Genomic DNA, 22528 nt, shown 5'->3' with positions numbered 1-22528 from the left:
CCCCATGTTGAAAATAAATTACTTTTTTGTGTTGGAAATAATTTACGAAATACACATGCAGTACAAATATATGAATTTATATTAACCTGTCTTCAGTTAAATAAAAATGTTTATTCTTGTCAAGCATTTTTGTATTATATACTGCACAATTACATGCGCCCTCTGACGCCTGAAAGATGCACTGTATATTTCAGCACGGCTTGTTGCACGCATGTATAGGTTTACATAGCTACAGTGGAAGGATTCATTGATTTGGTACAGGGCCTACTATAAAGTAGTATTTTTTTATTTTCCGTAGCAGCTTCTCCGTAATAACAGACATGTAGTAACTGAAAATGGTACTTTTAGCGTGTTATAAAGGCTTGTGATAATAACGGATTTTTGCAAGTTCTTCAAATATAACAGCGAGCAGATTAGCTTTGAAGCTAAGTAGGTTGCTAGATAAGGCGAAATATTGCAACTTAACCTACTTCTACGATGTTGCTTTCGGCATTTTTTTTCGAGATAGGTATCTAGGTCGTGCAGTTTTCACTGTGCCTTATCCATCTTATCTTTGAAGGGTAAAGCTCGCGTTGGGCACATAATATAAATCATATCTGCAGGCTAGCTGCACCGATATTGAGCAGAAACGTCATTTTAAGGTACAAAGTGGTCTAGCTTTTCTTGATGTTCGACGTCTTGTATAGAGTCAAAGGCCAGCAATTCTCCAAAGTAACAAGTATTCGTGGTTAATGAAAAACCGTTATACGTGGGTGTAAACGTTATGTCTTTGTACCCTATTATTATAAACCAAAACCTTGGCAAGATGTATGACAGATTAAGCAGTCAGAAATGCAGCTGAAGGAGCTGCGCTGTCGACACTGATCCTTTCATATGCACTGCACTTCCTGGCTTCGCCTGGTCGCGTCTGTCAACGCACCATCATATCCATGATTTTATACGGTCTCGTGCTTTCGATACAGGCTATGTAGCAACAAACTGCCTAATGACCGCTTGGATCGTCTTACCAGTCGGTCTGTCTGCATTCTCTATTACAGGGATATGGATAGTGTAGGTTTGTAAGATGTATGTATCTAGGCATAATACTAACAGTGCATATGCGACCACATGAAGATGAGGAAATGAACTAAAATATTTTTTCAGGTATTCCATGGCAGTGATGAACCATCATGTGTGTCCTGTAGAAAACTGGTAGGACCATACACGTACTTTCCAAAAGCTGCAACCTGATTGCAGTATATGAAAGTTTAGGCCATGTTCCACCAGTGTTCTTGCATTATTCAATGCATTGCAGGACATACAATGTAACATGCAGCGAGGAGACAGCCAAGAGGGGTTTCCCCAAGACCTGCTGTACATTACAGGACATTCCTCTCATCAGGTTCAGTCTTATTCTACAGCCCAGTTAATGTACTCTAAAACACACCAGACTTCCAGTCATGGCTGTTTTTGTCTAGATGAAGATTTGGATCCAGTATTTAATCAATGTCCAGATTCTAAACTAAGTACCGTTTGTATGTGTAGTGATTGTATGTTATTTCTGGTTGAATTATTGGCTAGTACAACTTTTCTGTACTCTGCTTTGCACAGCAAGTGTGGTTGCTACCCACCTGAGAGCTGCCTCTTCAGTATCATAGGCAATGTTGGGGCCTTTATGGGTAAGCACACCTTTAAAGCAGTATGAATTCAGCATAGACATAATGCTAAAAAATTATATTATTGTGTGCCGTTGTTTTATTGCATTTTATATATTGTAATTCTATATTATAAGCTCTTTGTGTGAGTTGTAAGGCTCAGTGGCAAAGCCAAAAGCCCAAGCTGTGCAAACAACGTACAGAAAAAAAGGAAGGAAGTAAATCTCCAACTGAAGCATTTAATGAAATGAACAAAAACGAAACCAAACATAAAAGTGCACAAAACGAAAATCCCAAAAGCTAATGTAACTTAATTGACCAGCAAAAGGTCATGACAACTAAACAGGTTTAAATAAGGTGAAACGTAATGACACAATAACCCCAGGGTGGTCTGGCTACTTATAGACAATACACACCACCTGAGGGAGGTGTGGCCAAACATAAACAGAATCAAGTGACAGACAACATAAGATAATCGTAAATGAAAGTGTACATGTTCAACCTCCGACGAGTGCCAGTGGCTATCGGCAGCCACCATCACAGTAACTTCTGCCCAAAAATGCACGCCCCCCTTGACACATTCACCAGGCAGTGGTGGTAAAGCAAAGGAAGGGAGGGCTGTAAAGCGATGGGGGCCATGTCCAACTGGCCCACCCATGTGCAGGCACAGCATCACCGCACATCCACAGAACACAGAAATTGCCCTTTTCTTCCACGGGGTCCTCTCTTGCTGACTGAGTTGCCTTTCTGCTGTCCTGTGTCGGTGAGGCTTTCAACCGGACAGAGCATAAGGACCATACCCCTCTTGTTGATGGTGATTCCTCTTGTCTTAGGGTCACAGCACTGGCTTCTTCTTTGCGACACTTGGGCTTACCATCGGATGGGGCATAAAGTCCTTGCCCCTTTCACCACATCACCCCTTACAACTTCTGGATACCCTGCTGGCCCTCCCCTTGTGTCAATGGGACCTCCTCACAGGATAAGGCATTGTGGAATGGCTCAATTGTACCGATGGAGCCCTCCATCACCGACTATGCGTATCCCTGGCACTTCTTCATGTCCGCTGACTCTTCACCTCCACGGAGCGATCTGTGGACCTTGGAGTCCATCCTTTGTCAACCCGGTGTGCACTTGGCACCTCTCTTGTCAATGGGCACCTACTTTGACTGGTGACAGACACTGTGGTCCAGCCTTTAACACACACAAAGCACTGCCATTACTATGTTCTTAGACAGCCCTCCATGCCGACCAACCATAGCTCCATCAACCCCTGGAGAAAATAAGGGCATACCCAGCCCTTATGAAGTGAGCAAAAAACAAAACCAAACATTAAAGTGCACTAATGAGAACCAAAAAAAGCCAAAGTAACTAAAAACTTAACAGGTTTAATAAGGCAAAACATAAAGACACAATAATCCCTAGGTGGTGTGGCTACTTAGAGACAACACACACCACCCGAGGGAGTCATGGACAAATAGAAAGAGAAGCAAGTGACAGACAACACAAGATAAACATAAAGAAAAGTCCACGTGCTCAACCACCACCAAAAGCCGGTGGCTATCAGCAGGGTGAGGCCACCACCAGACTAAAAACTGAGAAGTGCCTTTAGTAAAGAACACCCATAGCATCTTAATGCTTTTGTTAGACCAGTCTTATAAGTACTGAGTCTTACAAGTATTTTTCTCCATCTTTTCTCTCTTGTCTCCTGTCTCTGTAGTGATGGTGTGTATGTTGCGTTATGCCCAGGTGATTGAGCACAACCATCAGTGATGGGTTAACACAAGTGCTATGGTGTCTGGCTGCATCAATGCCATGGGCCTTATCATGGTGGGCAGCTTCCAGGTAATTACATGAGAGAGATCGGTTAAGAATAGAAAGCAATAATGAAGGAAATCCACCTCTCTAATGGACCTTTCTTAATGTATGTCAAATTAAATCTGTCTTTCTTTTCTAACTTTCTCTGTCATAGGTTGATCATGCTAAGAGTCTACACTATGTCGGGGCTGGTGTGGCGTTTCCGGCAGGTCTGTTGTTTCTGTTTCTGCAATGTGTGCTGACGTACCGCATTGCTGAGATGGCACTGGACTACTGGATGGCCCATGTGCGCGTGGCTCTATCACCTGGAGCACTGGTCTCCCTCATTCTCAGTATCCCTACTCAAACCACACTGATTCACTTGGGTCTCACCGCATTTTGAATTGCCCACTGCCTTTATTAGTTGCTGTGAAATGATGGTTGACAAACCTGCTCACTTGCTTCTCCTCACCTAATCAGCTGTGTCTCAACTGTGACCCAGTGTCTCATTCATACACAGGGCTTGTGAACATAACTAACACTACATTACAATAAAACATAATATAACTTAGTCAACTTACAAAAAAATAATTTAAAAGCAACCTATAAAAATATACTTAATGTCAAAGAATGTGTACAGTGATATGGGAATTGAATAGTCAATATAGTCTTGTGGATAATTTGTGAAAAACACTTGTCAGTAAAATGTTGTTGTTAAAGTTCGTTTAAAATTTTTTAAAAGCTTACATTTTTAGTGGACAGCATATTTCTCAAAATTGTCTCCCATTAGACTCCTTAACATCACCCTCCCTTTCCCCTCAAGGTGGACTTTTTTTCATTCATGAGAGCTTTGTGTTGCAACATGCTGCTGCTATCTGTGAGTGGGTCTTCACTCTCCTGGTTCTGATCTTCTACGGAACCTTCAACAATGACACCATGATTGCTGGTCTCATCAGGCGCATTCCACACAACCACTCATGTTCCAGCATCATCACGGGGGGGGCATCGAGAAAGGTGTTGTCATAGATTTTGGTACCCTTTGCCTGAAGTCACCTGGAGGTAGCATCACCTCCACACACTTTAACTGCCCTGTGGAAAGTGTTGCTATATAATAATAAATGACCAGCAGGTTAGATTTCAGGTTGTCCTCAGAGTGGGTCTAGATGAAAATTTTAAAAATGTTTTTTTAATGATGTATTTTACATTAGGTACATAGGTGTAGCAAACTGATTACTCTTACAACAGAAAGGAATTCTACACATGAAATGTATGCAAGACCCAGCTCAGTAACCAGCAGGTTTAAGTGGTACTCAACCCTAAAATTGTACTGGGATTGGCAAGATCATCAAAAATGTGTTTGATGAGCAAATCACTTCATTCCTCTGATTTTCCACTGTGGTTTCAAGGGACATGTCAGTAGTTCTGAATCTGATCAAGATCAGGTTGCGTGAATGTGCTTAGTCCTAAATGTCATCTTTATTCACATTTGTAAGTTTGATCTTCAATTCTTTTTGATGAGAGAAGCTCTGGAAATGAGGGAATATTTTAGTCAATTTAATATGTTCATCTAGAGGTCTCTCAATTATTATTCTCCTTCACTGCATTTTAAAGATTTGCATATTGTATTAGCCTTTATTATAGAGCCAATAACTTAAACATTAAACCAGCCCTGATTAAAGTTAAGTTCAATTTAGATTGTCTAATTTATATTGTATATGTCTTCAAAGTGCAAAACCAAATGCAGCCATGCAGTAAATGCTTGGTTTAATTTTGTACACCAAAATCCTAAATTTCCAGAAATTTCACTTGGATTCAGAACATATTGAGGTGTTTCTGTATGAATGTAGCCTAATATGTTGCTATGTTTTTAGGTCAGTGAACTGAGTCTGTGTTTTATAAGAGTTTGGATATGCGCAGTCATTTAAGCACTTTGTGGTACAGTTTAAGTTTACACTTTAAAGTTAAGTTTATTTGGCGGTAGTCTGTCTTTTGTATTTACTTGATGAAGACCATAAAGGAGTGTTAGTGGTAATTTACAGAACAAAACTAATTATTAGGTAATGATATTTTTAGTTTTGAGAACAATATTATGTTTGTTTATTTGTTTTTAATTCAGCTAATTGCATTTCCATCCCCTTTGTCATTAATTTAGTTATGTATTTTTAGCAATAACAGTATCATTATATATTTACTGCTAAAACCAGGTCAGGGCATTTAAAATCCCTAGTAGCAAAAAGTAGTCCACAAACCTTGGCAATACAATTTTAATAATAATGTATGATATAATTTTGAGTTACAGTTAGTATTAGGTGTTATGTGATTATATACATCTGGTACAACAGCCATTTAGCTAACCTGTTTATAAATGAATGCGTTTGCTTTGTGATTTTCCCATTTTACCTCAATGAGTGTAATGCTGCACTCTATGTATCATGAATTTAAAACTACTTACAAAGCTAACAGTGCTTCCGCATGAGCATATATGGTGTGACATTTATTTCTTCTTAAAAAATGCAACACACAACACAGAAGCAATAGATGCAGTACATTACATGTTTAATAGAATATTTAAAAGTAAATAAAAATTAATGAAAGTGAGAAACTATTCTGACAACTTAGTGGAACTTCACAAGCTGTTGATGTGATGTTCCATTCAGTTGTGACTCCCATCAGTGTTTCAGTAGCTAGTAAATTATTTCAAAGCAGTGAGTAATTAATAATAATAATTGTTACTGTTTGTATTTAAGTTTACATAATTACACTGAAACCATGCAGTATTCAATTGTGTCAACTGCTTTGCACACATTAAAGAGAAAGGAATTTAGAAATAAAAAAGGCAATACAAGCTGACAAGTAGACAAAAAAAGTTGACAATACTTTCCTCTTTTTGTTTTGATATAATTTCTAACAGCCCTGCCTTACTTGGTTCTACCAAAGACACCAAAAGATGATGTGTTCAATTAAATTCAGTAATTAATTTCCCCATCTTAAGTATGCCATGATAAAATTGACTTTGCTGTTGTAGATTTAATAAAGTGTTAGTAGCCAATCAATTTCTCCATGCTCTATGTGTGCTAGAGTTTGGCGTGACCTTGTGAAGTGGAGGATCAAAACCAGGTGGTTATTAATGAAGGTTCAAGGGTAGACCCAACGATCGCTTTGAAAAACTCATGACTGACAGGTATAATTTGATCAGTTGCTGCAGAAATAGCATTCTGTGCTATACTCTTGTTGTTGGAGACTGCCCCTCCCACTTAAGGTCCTTGAGTATGGTGAGTACCAGAACCTTGGGTGGAAACCTCAGCACATCTTATGTTGAAGGTGGTTGCATCTGAAGACCACCATTATCTCAACAGTGTTCCAGAACAGATGGTTGTGATTGCACTAAGACATCAAGTCATCACCACTGGGTATGATTCATCACCATTGGGTATGAGGCTAGCCACAGTGGTTACGCCTGTATTGTGGTACTCCTGTATTGAGGGTCCAGATGTCTGGTATGTGTTTTCCTATCTGTTTATCCTAGTGAAAAATAATCTGAAAAATATTTAATGGCGATTATTAAAACAATATAGCAATTTTTCATTCATCATTTAGGAGTTTCCGCCAGGTGTTATTCAGTTCAGTTAAAGTTGACAAGGTATTTGTTCAAAGTTATTTATTTTGGGACAGGGTTTTGCCAAATGTATTTTGACAATACAGCAAATGCCTATTACTCTTGACCATGAATAATAAAGACCATTGTAACATATTGGGATCCAGGAGCAAGACACAAGTGGTGGTAAACAAGGAAGAGCATTTAACGAGTAAAAATAAAGAGAAGGCAAAACAAAGGCACGTTGCACAGACAAGACACACAGCTGAATCATGCAGGGCTGTCCAAAGGATCAGTAGCAATCTAGGCATCAGACTGTAGAATCTCAGAGCAATACACTGGAGGTAGGTGCCTGTGGGATTTAAATAAGGATTTGAATAAGATCATGAGATTCAGTAGAAGTTGATAATTAGTATATTGGTGATATATTGGAAATGGTAGTGACGTGAGATTGGTGGGATCCTGGCTAAGTGCTGACTGCAGTATGACAACTATGATGATCTATCACATTACTATCACATTACTACAAAGAAAAAAATGTCTATTGAGCTTTTACTATCAAATTAGCAGTCATGGGTAACATGATGGTCTGTTGATAATTCTTCATAACAAAATGTTGTTTGTTTGTTTGTTTTTTTATCTTCAATGACTTTTTTTATTGATAGCCTTTAAACACTGCACCAGTCTGGGCAAGTCCCCATTACTGCATGTTCTATGAGACTTTTGTAATGCCTTTTTGATGTTTATTTATATGATTAGGGAATTTTTTATTCTTTCCCTTTATTTCTATATGCTAGTCTTTTCTTTCCATATTCTATCATCGTGTAATAAAAGCACATGGTTGGTATCGCTGTTTATTTCTCCTATAGAAACTTCAAGGAATTTAAAGCAGGATAGGTTCAACTTATTTGAGGGATTTACAAAACCAGATGTTTTATGTTTTTCCTGATAGAACTCTAATCTTAGTGTTTCTTGTGCTCTGTGTGACCTTGGAGGGGCACAGTTCTTGTAACCATGTATAAAGAGCCACTTCACAGTTGGCACTTTAGAACTGAAAGTGAAACTGGAATAGGAACTGAGTAGAATTCAGACTTGGTAGCACTGGAACTGGAACTACTACTGTGTTGAAGACAAAGACTGAGGTCAATAAACGAGCACTCTAAAATTACTAAAAACAAAAAAAAGGGTTGTTGAGTTTTCACTACCAAATCAGTAATCATGAATAGTATGACAGTATCATCTTAACCAAAGATTTTTGGACAAGTCTCAAGTAGTGCAAGTTTTATAAGATCTTTGTAAGGACTCTTTAAAAAGATGTGTAATATGATTGTATCTCAGATGACTATCTTGTACTCTCTTGTTCTATGAGCATAAACTGATTTTTTTAAGTGTTGAGTTACATAGGTGCGATTTTTTAGCATGGAGATTCTGTTTTATTCACTTTCCTCAAAATGCAAGATTGTATAAGTCTTCCCCATACTATGCTCTCATAAACCTGAACAGGAAGGTCAACATGATGACATAAAACACATTGTGTCATCTGAATGAAATGAGGCCATGGAGGATATACTGGTTATACTTGTTTGTGGCAGCAAAAGGCTAAAGGAATTTCAGACAAAAATAACTTTTGCCAAAATGGTTTATGTGTAAGCACTCCTAGAGATGTCATCTGCCTCACATGGTCAATGAATCCTTTTTTCTTTCTTTTTTACATTTTCAGTTCTTGACAGATATTACATGATGGAATGTCCATAATGTGTAATCAGCTTCACATGGTATAAGAAGGGCTCAGTGTGATCATAGAAAAGTTGGACCTGAACTGTAGGGAAGAGCTAATGCTTCTCCAGTGCTGGGATGTTTGCTTTCTTTAAGGACTAGAGAAAAGATGAGGAAAAAAACCTGGGTAATATTTTTTAAACCTATTTAACATATCTTGCACTTATCATTTGATTCATTATTGATTACGCTTAAACCTTTCCTTTCACATAACAATTTTGCTGTGTGTGAGGCTCTGTAGGCAGAAGAGGAGTCGAATGCAGGTAGGGATAATAAGGCTTAATATAATAAACAATGGGGCAGGCTAGAGGCATGCCAAAACTACACAGAAATGCACTGGAAACACAAATGCTAGGTAGAGCAAGACTTTCACAAAGAACAATACAAACTGAGGAGCTTAAACACACAGACATATTAGGGAATAGGAGACATGAGTAAAATAAATAGACTGTGGATTGGGAACACAAGAGTATTATGGGGAATGTAGTCTTCAGGAGGCACACTGGAGGCTGCAGACCTGACACTGTGAAACAATACATTTTTAATTCAGCATAAAAATTGTTGTTGCACAAGTTCTTGAAGTTTATCAATTTATCAAAACCAATTTGGCATTATAGGCATTTTTGCCAAACTCACTCTGACATCAAGGTTCATTTAATTTAAATTGGGGTCACTTGATCTGTATTAGAAATGTTCTAATTGTGCTCCAAACTGGAGGGGAAACGTTCATCTTTATTTGCATGAACAAGCCTTTGTAGACTGATTTAGCCTAATAAATATTAACAAATATAGCTCTTAAACAAGATGTAAATGTAACTTCCCAAAATATAAACACTCAGCTCAATTAGTTTTAATGTTAACTTTACAGAGCTCATGGGGTCCATTTCAACTCTTAGTTTAAAAGCCCAGGAACCCTTAATGTAACATAAAAGAATTTTCAGAATTATTGTAATAATCCAGTTAAAGAGAAATACAGAATTATCTTATAAAAGTCAAAACGTAGTATTTCATCTTCTTGCTGTTAATTGTGCTTCCTGCACCTGTGAAAAATTGCAAGATTGAATCAGAGAGTTTCTATACATCAGGATTCTACAATGGAGTGTTATAAGCCTATCTGCTTTTTACAATGTATGCTCCTTTGTCCACCTCCCTAAAAAAGAAAGGAACCCTGAACACTTTGTTATATTTGGGTTTTTTCAGTGCAGCAATTCATAAATCAAACGAATCTGTATGCTAGTAATTCCACCTCATCACTTCCTGATGAGCAGACAGTATCAAAGCCAAACACTACCCCACCACCCAATTCTGTTACCACCCTGAAGCATCAATGACAGAAACAACATTCTGCTTGTCCTCAATGTACTAATCCATGGCAGAATGCTATGGATGTTCTGTAGTGAAGGTGCCATTGGATTGACTGTTGCGGCTAAGCATGACAGCAACCACGATGATGATCACCACCGCCAGCAGTGTCACCACAGCTATCAGTCCAGCTTTGCTCTTCAGATTCTCCTTCTGCTTCTTCTGTTTCACCTGCTTGGTCAATTTCCTGAATGACTGTGCCTGAAGTCAATATATATATATGCAAAAACAATAATTATTTCTATACATATTATTACATTACATTTTTATTTACTGAGGTGAACATACAATACAGTACAAGCCACTGTAGTAAATGTTAGTCATAGTATTCCCAATGTTGTTGAGTGATTTAATTTGTCTGTAGCTGTAGGACCACTGAAAAGTACAAATTTGACAAAATTAACTGAAATGTCTATACTGAAATATATATTTTTGTATATTGTGCACTATTGTCTGCCTAAGAAAATATTTACAGTATTGGACATGCTATAATAGTTCTGTAAATCTGAAAATGTATACTGTAAAACATTATTCTGTAAATGTACAGTGACTAATTAAAAGCAGAGTTGCCATGTCTGAAATTAATATTTACAGCACTGTACTGTAATGTTTGTTTACAGTGAGACCATATTGTGCTGTACTTTTAAAGTGGAGTACAAATATGTTATTCTAGAGGATAACATAGTGACAGCAGTATATTCCTGTAATAATATAATGTAATTATAATGACTGTAATATTGTCTAATATATAATCATTTGGAATAATAATTTAAAACAATTTTAAAGCGTCAATGATCCTAACAAAAATGTAACAAAATGTCTTTATTATATGTCTAAAACAATGTAACATTTTTACAATTGTAACATTTTTGGGTAATCCACAGTATTGCGAAATTCGTATATTGCTTAGATTGTCTTAAATTACCGTAGTATCGAATATTCAATTATTCTTACCAATCGACAGACTCGATGTGAAGATGTGTTCATCTCAAGATGTAGCTAGCTAGCTCGCTAGTTAACTAGCTAACGTTACGATTAGACATAATACCGCAGCCTTTCCATTGCTGCATAGACAAAGGATATCGGAAAAGGGTTCCGGGCTATTTATTGATATATTGTTCAGTAACCACTACAAGTGAAAGCATGAATTAGACAGTGTTAGAGTCTCTGATTATGGTTTTTATGCACGAATTGTGGCACAGCTAGAGGGATATTAGTCAGAGCCACATAGAAATATTCATATTTAAGTAGTATTGAGCCGTAATAATCTCCAACGTAAATTATCAGGGTAAGGTGGTTAAGATAGCCTGCTGGCTACTCAGTGGCATGCTAGCTATCTAATCTAGTTGGTGGGCTATCATCAAACATCTTACCCATTGTTACGTTTAATTTTAAACTTATTTTACTTACACTGGTTCACTAATATTAATTTTGCTCAGTTTAGGAAGAAACTAAATAATGGAAAATCAAAAGAATGAAAAAAACAAATTTAGATAATTGGTTATTAGAGATGATGATTCTTTTGGCACCAGATTTTAAGGTAAAGCTGTAAAAGCTGGTCCTGCATGTTTTGCCGTATTGCTACAATATCCTTACAGTAACGTTACAATAGTCATACAGTAAGTACAGTGAGATGACTATTTTCCCAGAATGCAATACAGACTGTTGGATAAAACTGTAAACACATTGCCTGCCATACTGGCTCAAACATAGTACTTAATTGTAGAAAATCTAAAAATACTTTTAGTGTAGGTAGATTAGTTTGTTCAGGAGCAACAGAGTAAACAAACAACATCACGCTCACTTTATTCAGTAACTGTGCGGCACGCTGTTCGAGATCCTCCACTTTTTCTTTCCGCTCATCTTCTTTATTTATATTGTCCAGCATGATGTCCTTCACCTCTTCCACCTCCCTCCGAGTAGCCCCCAGTTTGCTCTCCTGATGACAGATTCAGACACATGAAACCTGGAAAGACTGGTAAGTTTTTGATGTTGCAAATTTTGTCCTTTCAAATCACTTTTTACATTGGGGGCTTTAACTACTTTTCATAACAGCTCCCACATAAGCGGGTATTTCTACAGTCAGAACATGCATATATTTACAGTGAAAACAGCATTTTGAGCAACCCGTCCAAAAAAAAAACCCACAAAATAAATTCATTACAGTTGATGAAGTAACCAGGTTTATATGCAGACTATTTGCAGTTTATCTTACGTTGAAAAAAAACCCTAATGCTAAATAACTTGATAATATACACTTAAGGTAAGTAAAGCAAAGCTGCTAAACGATATCCTAAAATAATACATGAATTTTAATGAACCAAACATTAAATTATAGAATTAATATGTTTTCCACTAACAAAAGGTCTATTTATTCATATGTTTATTTTTGCAATTCTCATTATTTAATCGTTAGACGGCTAAAAGGTATAGAGTAACACAAAAAGTCATTGTTACTAGAGGTCATTGACAGCTCCGTCAAACAGCCTATAAAAAGTCATGGGATTGTTCGCGCAGTTTATGTCATACTGCATTTGTCAACGCATTAAGAAATGCAGAAGTACGCTATAAACTATCGAACTTGTTAAAGCTATAGTATTGCAATAAATAATCTTACCATTTTTAATACTACAATACTTCCACTATATTTAAATGTGAAAATGTAGAGCGATGAACGATGATAGAACTGTGTCGGTCAAAGTCCGCTCTAAATTAGTTTGCGCTTCCTTGTTTGCGCTTCTATTCCCTCAGAGGGAGGTTCATGCTAAAGGACGTTTAGCCTACATTATAGACGTCTGGTAATCAGAAATGACGTGCTTTTACTTCCTTAAATTCTTATCGTTTGAAGCGTTAAGCCTTTTCAACAAATACGAATTTTCTCATTAGGCCTGATGTAATTAATGAGGACTTTCCACTAAACGTACCGTAGAAGCGTAAAGAAGGCTACCCAGCAGTAGGAATACTTGTATGTAGTTTTAATTGGATAATATTAAGTGAAATATGACTAGGCCTCTTTCCTCAAAATACATTCACTATACATTCACTTTTTCCACTTGAGTTTACTCCCGTAGATTTTATCCTGTTAAATTTACTGTCATATTGGATTACTCAACCTAGCCAATTAAATATGAAACGGGAATTTGAGTCTTAAACCGTCATAATTCCGAATTAACCATGCTTGACACACAAATTTTGAAAACAATTTATATACGTAATCGGTGAACTGACATGAAGGTCTTGTTAAGGGCTGCTGCATACTTGCCGTTAACCACGTGCGCCCGATGTCTACCTCGCGCATCCCGTGTTCGTATAGCAGCCACAGAGCCATGTAGAAATGTTGAAATATCGGATGCAGCAGTGCCCTGAAAACTAGACCTTTTTTTTCTTACTGTGTACTGGCAATTAACCATTAAAAAGCATGGTTTCCAAGGGCTCTTTATAAGGAAACTTACATTTAGAACCAGTCGTTCTATATAGTGTCATATGTATAGTAAAATGGTTCTTCATTTTGATGGAGAATGTGTTGTATATGATTTTACAATAGTTAGTTCTGACCTAACAGTGTGAATGAGAAGCACTCTAATAATGCTTATATTCATGATAACAGAACAGTATTTCATTTCAAAACTGTATCACCCTGTTGATGCATTGATAGGTAATGTCTAGCTTTATGCACCTACACCTTAGTTATTTTGTGCATACACAAAATGGGAGATGAATACAGTGGATTTTATAACATTTGACCTGCAGCCCATTTGGTAAGACTCTGAAGGAGAGTGTGACTGCAGACACACATCAAATTCCGAAGTAGCTATGATTGAGTCACAATTACCAGCTGGAGAACCATATTCATGTTGAAATGGTCTTCAGACTTATGGAGAATGTTTTATATAGGGTTCTATGTAGAGTTCTTTGATTGTTTCAAGTCTAGCTTGTTACAGTAGAAAAACCCTTTGCAAAAAGTTGCTATATAAAACAATATACAATATATTCTTCAATCTGATGAACCATTTTATCATGCAAATGGTTCTATGTAGAAGTCATGGTTCTAAATAGAACCATTGCCTTTACTAAAGAATGTTGCTACAACCCTCTTTTTAAGACTGATATGAACAATCATTTTACAATTAACTAGCTATATTTATCCAATAAAAAGACTGCAAGAATTAATGCAACTATTTGTAGCATGATGAGGAGGACATCATGCACCTGAGCAGTAATAAACTAAGCCCAATACCTGTTTTCTCTCCATTACCATCACCAAGCCCATCTATAGCATCTGAGCTGTCTGCTTCACCAAACTAATGTGTAGTACATGATTTCTCTCATTCAGCCTCAGCAAGCAGAACATCTAAAGTACAGCAAAAAAATAAGAAGCAGGCACACCAGATGGATGACATTCGTGCTGCCCTCTGCCGAAAGGTAGGCAAATATTCATGAGGACACACAGGCTGTCCAGTGTGTGTGTGTCTGTGTGTGTGTATACACTGCCTGACCAAAAAAAAGGTCACCACCTGGATTTAACTAAGCAAATAGGTAAGAGCCTCCCATTGGATAATTACTGCATGGGTGATTATGTTTCAGCTGGCAAAAAGTTATTTAACCCTAACTGATGGAATGAGTAGTTTCTTATTTGTTAAACAACCATGTTGAAAGACATATCCTGTGGTCGTGGAAAAGATGTTAATCTGTTTCAGAAGGGTCAAATTATTGGCATGCACCAAGCAGAGAAAACATCTAAGGAGATTGTTGAAATCAGGTTAAGAACTGTCCAACACATTATTAAAAAGTAGAAGGACAGTGGGGAAACATCAAAAAAATCTTGGATGATCGTGATCGGCGATCACTTAAAGGTGTGGTGAAATCAAATTGTAGACAAACAACAGTAGAACTCAGGGATATGTTTAATTGTGAAAGTGAGAGCATTTCCACACATACAATACAAAGGGAACTCAAGGGATTGGGACTAAACAGCTGTGTAACCTTAAGAAAACCACTTGTCAGTGAGGATAACCAGCAAAAATGGCTTCAATTTGCTAAGGAGCATAAATATTGGACTCTGGAGCAATGGAAGAAGCTCATGTGGTCTGATGAGTCCAGATTTACCCTGTTCCAGAGTGATGGGCGCATCAGGGTAAGAAGAGAGGCCACTGAAGTGATGCACCCATCATGCCTAGTGCCTACTGTAGAAGCCTGTGGGGGCAGTGCTATGATCTGGGGTTGCTGCAGTTGGTCAGGTCTAGGTTCAGTAATGTTATGTGCCCAAAGAATGAGGTCAGCTGTCTACCTGAATATACTGAATGACTGAATATATATACTGAATATATATACAGACACACACACACACACACACATACACACACATATTTATATATAGGCCTTACCACTAAAAAAATAAATATAGTGTGTGAGTGTATGTATATATATATATATATATATATATATATACACACATAAATGTCCACCAAGGTGTCATTAATGTATCTTCATTTTTCTGCCTGCACTTGGGCTGTGCAAGGTCACACATGCCTTTGTGATGTCTTGAACCTTCAATGGAAAATTCCATGAGCTTTCCAAAGAATCTCCATCTCACAACTAAGATACCAAAATGCATTTTTGACAACTCACCTTGCTCAGCAGCTGTGATAGTTGCTGCTCATGTATGAGGTTGGTCCTGTTAAAAAGATGTGAAATCTTATAATCTAATACAGTACTACTGATCTGAAAAGTTATAATCTAATAAAGTATTACTACTACTACTACTACTACTACTAATAATAATAATAATAATAATAATAAATGTATTTATATGCTCCTTTCATGATAAATGAGGTTGCCATACAGAACATTAGAAGGAGAAGTAATAAAATACAGGTATAAAGCAACATTTAACATTTGTGTAATTGATTGTCATGTAATTTAATTTGTTAAACTGACCTGAATATGCTTGCATCAAGTTTGCCTTCAATGGAAAGCCTTCATCTGTCACAAACACATGGGAACATAGGACTTCACTCCCAGACAGAATAGGTGGAGGTGGCAGGGGAAGTTTACCCTGGATAAGCTGGAATTCAAACTGGCTTTTTACAAAGTCCCCCGCGTCACTGTCACAACCAAAACGCTCCTATTTTCCACAACTGTGCACTTACACATACACATGAGCACAAAATAGAGTCACTATAATGCTGAAGAAAGTGGTGCTGGAGAGAGGTGCAAGAACTGAATTTTGGCAGGAATAACTAAGAATGGTTAGAATTTCACTTTAATTTTTTCGGAAACAACACATTTTTAGTGTAACCCAGAGAGCTCTGCTCACCTTGCTGACTATGCTAGTAACTGTAGGAGACCCAAGTTTGAAACCTGCTCCCAAATCTTGATGGCTGATGCTAGTTGCAAAAAGCAGAGGGTGACAGCAAGCTACTTTGTAGAACTGATGCATGTGCAGATGTGAAACAAGTGGGCCAAGTGAAGCAAGTCAACAAATGAACTGGCAGACATACAAAAATACAGCAAAAATACAGAAAGAAATCTCTATTATCATGACAGGAATGATTTAATGGCCTTAATATACAATCTGCATGGGCGTTGCTGCCATTGTTTCCTCCTTCTCAGAATTAAAGGTACGCCAGAGCAGATATTTTCTAATGCCAACTGACTGGTGGACCTTGGCAATCACCAGATCAAGTCTGAAAAGATTCTACAGCACAGGTTTTTTATAAATCCATATTGAAGTACTTGTAACTAATGGGGTTTAAATGCCCATTTAATTCAGAGAAAGCATAGCTACCCATTTCTCTGAATTGTGGTTAGATATTTCTCTGAATAATGCCAATACAATTCCACTACCCCACAAGAGTGGTAGCTTTTGGCTATCAACACTGCAAAAGCTGTTTCATTTTGTTTTCCTGGTGTTTATTTGGAGATGGTTGTGTTAACACTAGTCCATAAAGCTGTTCACCAGGCTCCTGGTGAAGGTGAAGAGAAAGAGAACAAAGACTTTCCCTATGAAGAATCCATGCTTCTTACAGTGTGCTCTGGCACTTCTTTAGCTGCACATACTGGGGCCTGTCGGTCAGGTAATTGGTGATCCAGGATGCCAGGCACTGTCCACCTTTGCCACACACAGCTTCTCCCTCAGCAGCAAGAGCTGGATGTTGTCAAAGCACATGATGAGTAGGTGCGAGTAGGTCCATGTAGCGTATAGATCATGATATCCTCAACCCCCACATGCAGCCGATTGGCATACTGTAGGGGGTCCAATGCCGCACACACGTGTCCTGAGGTGACCTAGGACAAGCCTTTCCAGTGTGATGTCAGTGCTACAGAAGTCATTCAGTTCCTTGGGGTGTCTGGTTCCTTTTGGTTTGGGACTATGCAAGATGTCGTCCAAAGCACTGGGACCTTCAGCTATCCTGAGCCTGCTGATTGCACCTTCATTCAATTCCACACCTCTTTCTGGAGATTCCTCGATATTCTCGTACTGTAGTCCTCCTTACTCTCTCTAATTCTCACCTTCAGTTCCCACTGAATACTCTTCATACTACTCCTTTCATACATTGCCATGTATTGTCCCTAGATTCATCTGAGCATACTGAGCATTATTTTCATTGATCTTCTTCCTGTGTCTCATACCCTGATTTTGTATTTCTCCTTGCTGATTTTTGCCTGCCCCTTTTTTTGGAATTACAGCCAGGTTTTGGATTGGTCTTCTAGTTTTGACATGGACTGTTCTATCTCTTTGATTCGGATCTCCCTTTACTTTGCTCTTTTGGGTCTGACTCTGGTTTATTCAGCTATCAGTGAGCTGAACACTAATAAAGTTTCTGCTTTATATCTGCGAGTGTCTGACTCTGCTTGGCCCATCACACTATCTCTCCAGACATGCTCTCAAGCAAGTCTGCAGAACTGAATAGGTGGTTCCAAATTTGCATTCCTTCAGAGAAATAGCTAACCAAAATCAATAACTAACCACTGCAGAAAGTAAGCATATCCATTTGCCTGGAGGTAGTATGACTTTAATTTGGTTTTATGAACAAATGGTACAGTAAACTTTTATCAAACTTGCACTCTTGATAGCGAAGATAAATTTGAGAAATAGATAATAATATGAAATGAGAATAAATTTGCCTAAAAGTAGTTTGAGTTGGTTTTCTGAACAAAAACAGTACAGTAAAATCTGCCAAAACTTGCATTGGTAATAGCAAGAGGCTACCATTCTTGGGGTTAGTGGAATTGTTTTGGCATTAAGGGAAAATTCAGAAAAAAAAAGTTAAGAATAGCTTACTTTCTCTGTATGAAATTGCCATTTGAACACCACTAACAGTACAAGTATTCAATATGGATTTATGAAAAAAACTGCCACAGCAGAATCTTTTCAGACTTGATCTGGTCATAGCCAAAGGCAGCCACTCAGTTGGCAGTGGAATTTTTCAGTCCTGGAGTACCCCTTGCCCTCCACATTTGCAACATTGCACTAGTGATAACTGCTGTTTTAGCTGGCAGTCAAGCCCTACAATAAACATATCAAAAACCATCTTGCACAATGCTTATTAAGCTATTTAAATATATTACTGATTGTGATTAATGATGCAAGTAAAACTATCTTTATAACAAAAATCAAGAGTATTAAGAAACTTTATTCAAGCTGTGTCTAAAGAGAGTAAGGACAATGCTATCTAAACGTTCATACTAATAATGCCTCTTAGCAGCAGACAGGGGAAGGTAGTCACCTGTGGGGGAGAATAAAATGTCTGCTATCTCAAATAAGAGTCACACATACACGAGCACAAAACAGAGTGAAAGCAGAAAAGAAAAGCAAATTGTACATTCAACACACACCCCAGTACCAAGGTAAGAGACCTAGGTTACAACCACCCACAGCAAGACCACTGTCATCCTGCCCTAGTTAGATATGGAAAGAGAAAGGGACACTCCACCCTACTGCTGTGAGTAAATGTTCCTCCCTTTTACAAAGCTAAGTTGAACATGGAAGCAAAACATCTATTTAGCTGATGTGCATGCATGACCCAAGTCTCTCTTAGTGGGCTCTTAAAGGGCCAGAACGCCCTGTGTAGCTGACTAGATATCTAAGTGTGATATCCCAGTGCAGTCACAATTCAGAATTCACAAAAATAGACATGTCCAGACATGGGGTGCTTAACCACCTTGCTAGAATGGCTTCTGCTGAGGCCAGAGAGTAGCATCACTTGGCCATAGATGAGCTCAGATGAGGAGGCCTGGAGCTCTTCCTTGAGGGCTGAGCTAAGGCCCAGCATGACCCAAGGAATGGATTGCTTACCTAGAGGCTGGCCCAGTGCACAGCCTTCATAGAGGGATGAAACCATTCACACAACTTGTTGACCTTCATGAGTGTGAGGAGGTTGATGAACCTACAGGATGTTGGGAGGGGTCCCACCATATCCATATGGCTGCAAGAGTGTCACTTTTCAACCACTGCCATCCAGACTACTTGCATATAAATTATATGGTTGTGACTGCCTTGTAGCATTTCCTGTGTGAAATGTTTCTGTTGTCTTTTTTTCTTTATGTATTGTTTTCATTGTCTTTCACTGGGGTTTCTCTTGGTTCATTCTGTGCCTGTTCTAACTTCTGTTTTTCAACTTGTTTTTCACCCTGCTTTTTCCTGTCAATGTTCAAGACTCAGACACAGTCTGAGTACAGAAAACCTTTCTGTACAGTCTGCCATTTTATTAACTACTTCCCATCTTAGGTAAAGAGTAAACTGGTAAACTGGCCTGTTATGATGCTATAACTTCTTTTTTGTCACTGATATTCCAGGGGGTCCTGATGCTTGTGTTTCCTTCTGGCCCTATTCTTTTAGCAGTGCACATTTTTGCATGTTAAATTTCCATAATTTACACACTTTTGTACTTGGACATCCCTAATAATCTAATTTCTCTTTCAGCTAAGGTACACCTACTCCCGATGTCATATTGTTACTGAACCTCAACCCATCTCAGATGCTATGGCTCCTCCCACCACCTCCCGATGCCCTCCTGATGTAACCTACCCCTCTCCACCCCAACCAACTACTTCTGTTTTGCCCTAGTCAGATGTTTTCATGCAAGATGGGTTTCAGACAAACAAACACTCATTGAACAAACTAGGACATCTAGAAAATCAAAATAGAAATTCATTGCTTAATTTTTATTTCTCTCACTACTTCTTTTGCGTTTTATTGTTGCTATTGTAGTGTCTGTTGTTGACCAGGACGGGTGCCCACTTTGTGTTTTGGGTCTTCTCAAGGTTTCATCCTCATGCTCTAAATAATTTTCCTTGCCACTGTCGTTGTTTACTGTGGGCTTGGGGTCAGACGTGTAAAGAATCATAATTAAAAGAAGCATAGTTAAAAAGATTGGACAAAAAGTATACTTAAAAGAATAGATAAAATAATATAAGATCAAATAATACAAGCATCCAGTTAGTTATTAAAGAAATATCCAGTTACTTTGATTAAAGTTTTAAGTTTTTTTTTTTAAATATCCACTAAGTTCACTTCTCTTGTTTACATTTTGGTACAGTGTTCTACAGTTGGGTGTGCAGTAAAAGAAGGCTGCTTCCCCAGTTTTATTGCGGGGGACATTTGTAATAGTTAACAGATTTGCTGTGGATGATCTGAGGGTTCATGAAGGAACATTAAACAACAGAGCCTCGATGTAAGTGATGTAAGAGGGAGCTAAACCATTTTGAGCTTTATATACAAGTAGAAGTACTTTGCAATGAACTCTGAAAAATAAAGGGAGTCAGTGCAGTGTATCTAGAACAGGAGTGATGTGCACGCTTTTCCTAGTTTTGGTTAAAAGACTAGCAGCAGAGTTCTGAACTGGCTGTAGGTTCCTAATTAACTTTTGACAAGCCTTACAGAAGTCCATTCTACTTGAAATAAAAGTAAGTTGAGTTAAACATGGATGTACCTTGGTAAGATTTCTTTGGTCACACTCCTGATGTGTGGTTTAAAACTTAAATCAGAGTCCAGAATTACACCCAAACTTGTTACTTCTCCTTTACTCTGAAGACACAGATCTCCTAGACTTTTAGAGGGGGCATCTCTTTTTTAGCTTTAGGGCCAACCAAAAGTCTTATCTTCATTCAGTTTAAAATTGTTCATTCATTGATAAATTGTGAACAGACAGGTAGTCAGGGAACACTGAGCATGTATATTATTCAGCTTGGTAAAAATATATAGCTCAGTATCATCAGTATAGATATGAAAATTAATATTGTGTTATCTGATTATATTACCCAATAGTAGTATATATAATGAAAAAATAAGCTTTCTTTTGCAACACTACAAGATGTGTCATATTTCTTAGATACAGGGTCAAGTCAGACATAGAATTATCTCCATGTAATGTATGTCTGAAACCAATTAAGGACATATTAATTGAAGCTGATTGATAAGACAAGTCAATTTTATTTATATAACGCTTTTTACAACAGATGTTGTAACTTTGTTTAAAAACTTGTTAAAAGCTGGTTAAATACCACTTTTACCAAGTATCTTGCTCATGAAAGGCAAGTTTAATAGTCCTGTAATTGATAAGTACACTGTGGTCTAGATTTGATGTCTTAAGACTACAGTAGTTTTAATATAAATGTGGTGAGAAATATTCCAGTTTCATGAGATGTGTTGATTATTTTAAGAAAAGATGCTGAGACACAATTAATTATTATTTTTTAATTATTATTATTATTTTACATTTAATAAAGTTGGGGTCAAGACAACAAGCTGATGGATTTGGGAACTTCCAGAGTGTCCACTTGTCCACTTGGCATGCAAGCTCCATTAGACATTCATTGTGGAATTACTTGAACAGGTATGCGGGAACAAGAAAGTATTGATTTTGATCGATTTTCTATTTAAATTGATTTAGCATTGGTTACATATTGTGTACTGAATTGTAACTGCTTTAAATTATAACTTCTGATCTTTGTTAACAGTTGGTCCACTGGCTATGACAGTGTAACTTAGTCTGTAATCTGTATTAAAATAAATGTCATACCTCTAACCTGTTCTGGAGGGCAATATGCTGAACAATGGAATTTGATAATAAAACCTTCTGCCTCAAAGTGCCAGTGGAGATTATCAAATGCACAATAACAATCTAGAGTATCAGTTCATCCTGCTTCTGGTATCATATATAGACATCAGTGTTAACCATGAAAGGGCTGAAGTCCACTTGCACTTGCACATGATGACATTGGCCTCTTCAGTAAATGTCACAGAACATAAGTCCAAAGTCTGAGAGACTGGCATTCACAATTTCGCAGTTCTGAGAATTTGGCAATAATTTCGCCTAGCTCAAATAATACTCGTTGTTTTGTGCATTGTTTGCCACACCTGTAC

At 37.7% G+C, this 22528-nt stretch overlaps 2 protein-coding genes and 1 long non-coding RNA gene across 3 annotated transcripts; 2 read left to right on the top strand and 1 right to left on the bottom strand.

Moving 5' to 3' along the window:
* Positions 1-243: 243 nt before the first annotated feature.
* On the top strand, positions 244-6540 carry tmem150ab (transmembrane protein 150Ab). Its single transcript, XM_027025371.3, is given in 8 exon segments — positions 244-1050; positions 1144-1191; positions 1295-1381; positions 1591-1658; positions 3352-3476; positions 3604-3781; positions 4252-4424; positions 4427-6540. Coding segments are annotated over 8 exon segments (858 nt in total). The 5' UTR covers positions 244-985; the 3' UTR covers positions 4541-6540.
* A 2174-nt stretch (positions 6541-8714) lies between these two features.
* LOC113586938 (uncharacterized) lies at positions 8715-12922 on the bottom strand. The gene is made up of 3 exons (XM_027025368.3): positions 12779-12922; positions 11966-12100; positions 8715-10362 (listed from the first exon to the last, which is right to left on the bottom strand). The coding sequence occupies exons 1-3, from the start codon at positions 12779-12781 to the stop codon at positions 10180-10182; spliced, it is 321 nt and encodes a 106-aa protein (XP_026881169.1). The 5' UTR covers positions 12782-12922; the 3' UTR covers positions 8715-10179.
* Positions 12002-22218, top strand: LOC145659126 (uncharacterized). The gene is made up of 3 exons (XR_014125176.1): positions 12002-12139; positions 14495-14583; positions 20087-22218. It is a non-coding gene; the product is annotated as an uncharacterized LOC145659126 (long non-coding RNA).
* Positions 22219-22528: the final 310 nt, after the last annotated feature.

Source organism: Electrophorus electricus, chromosome 8 (assembly GCF_041902795.1).
Source record: "Electrophorus electricus isolate QZ-2024a chromosome 8, ASM4190279v1, whole genome shotgun sequence".
Classification (NCBI taxonomy): Eukaryota; Metazoa; Chordata; class Actinopteri; order Gymnotiformes; family Gymnotidae; genus Electrophorus; species Electrophorus electricus.
This window is presented reverse-complemented; position numbering and strand designations above follow the sequence as displayed.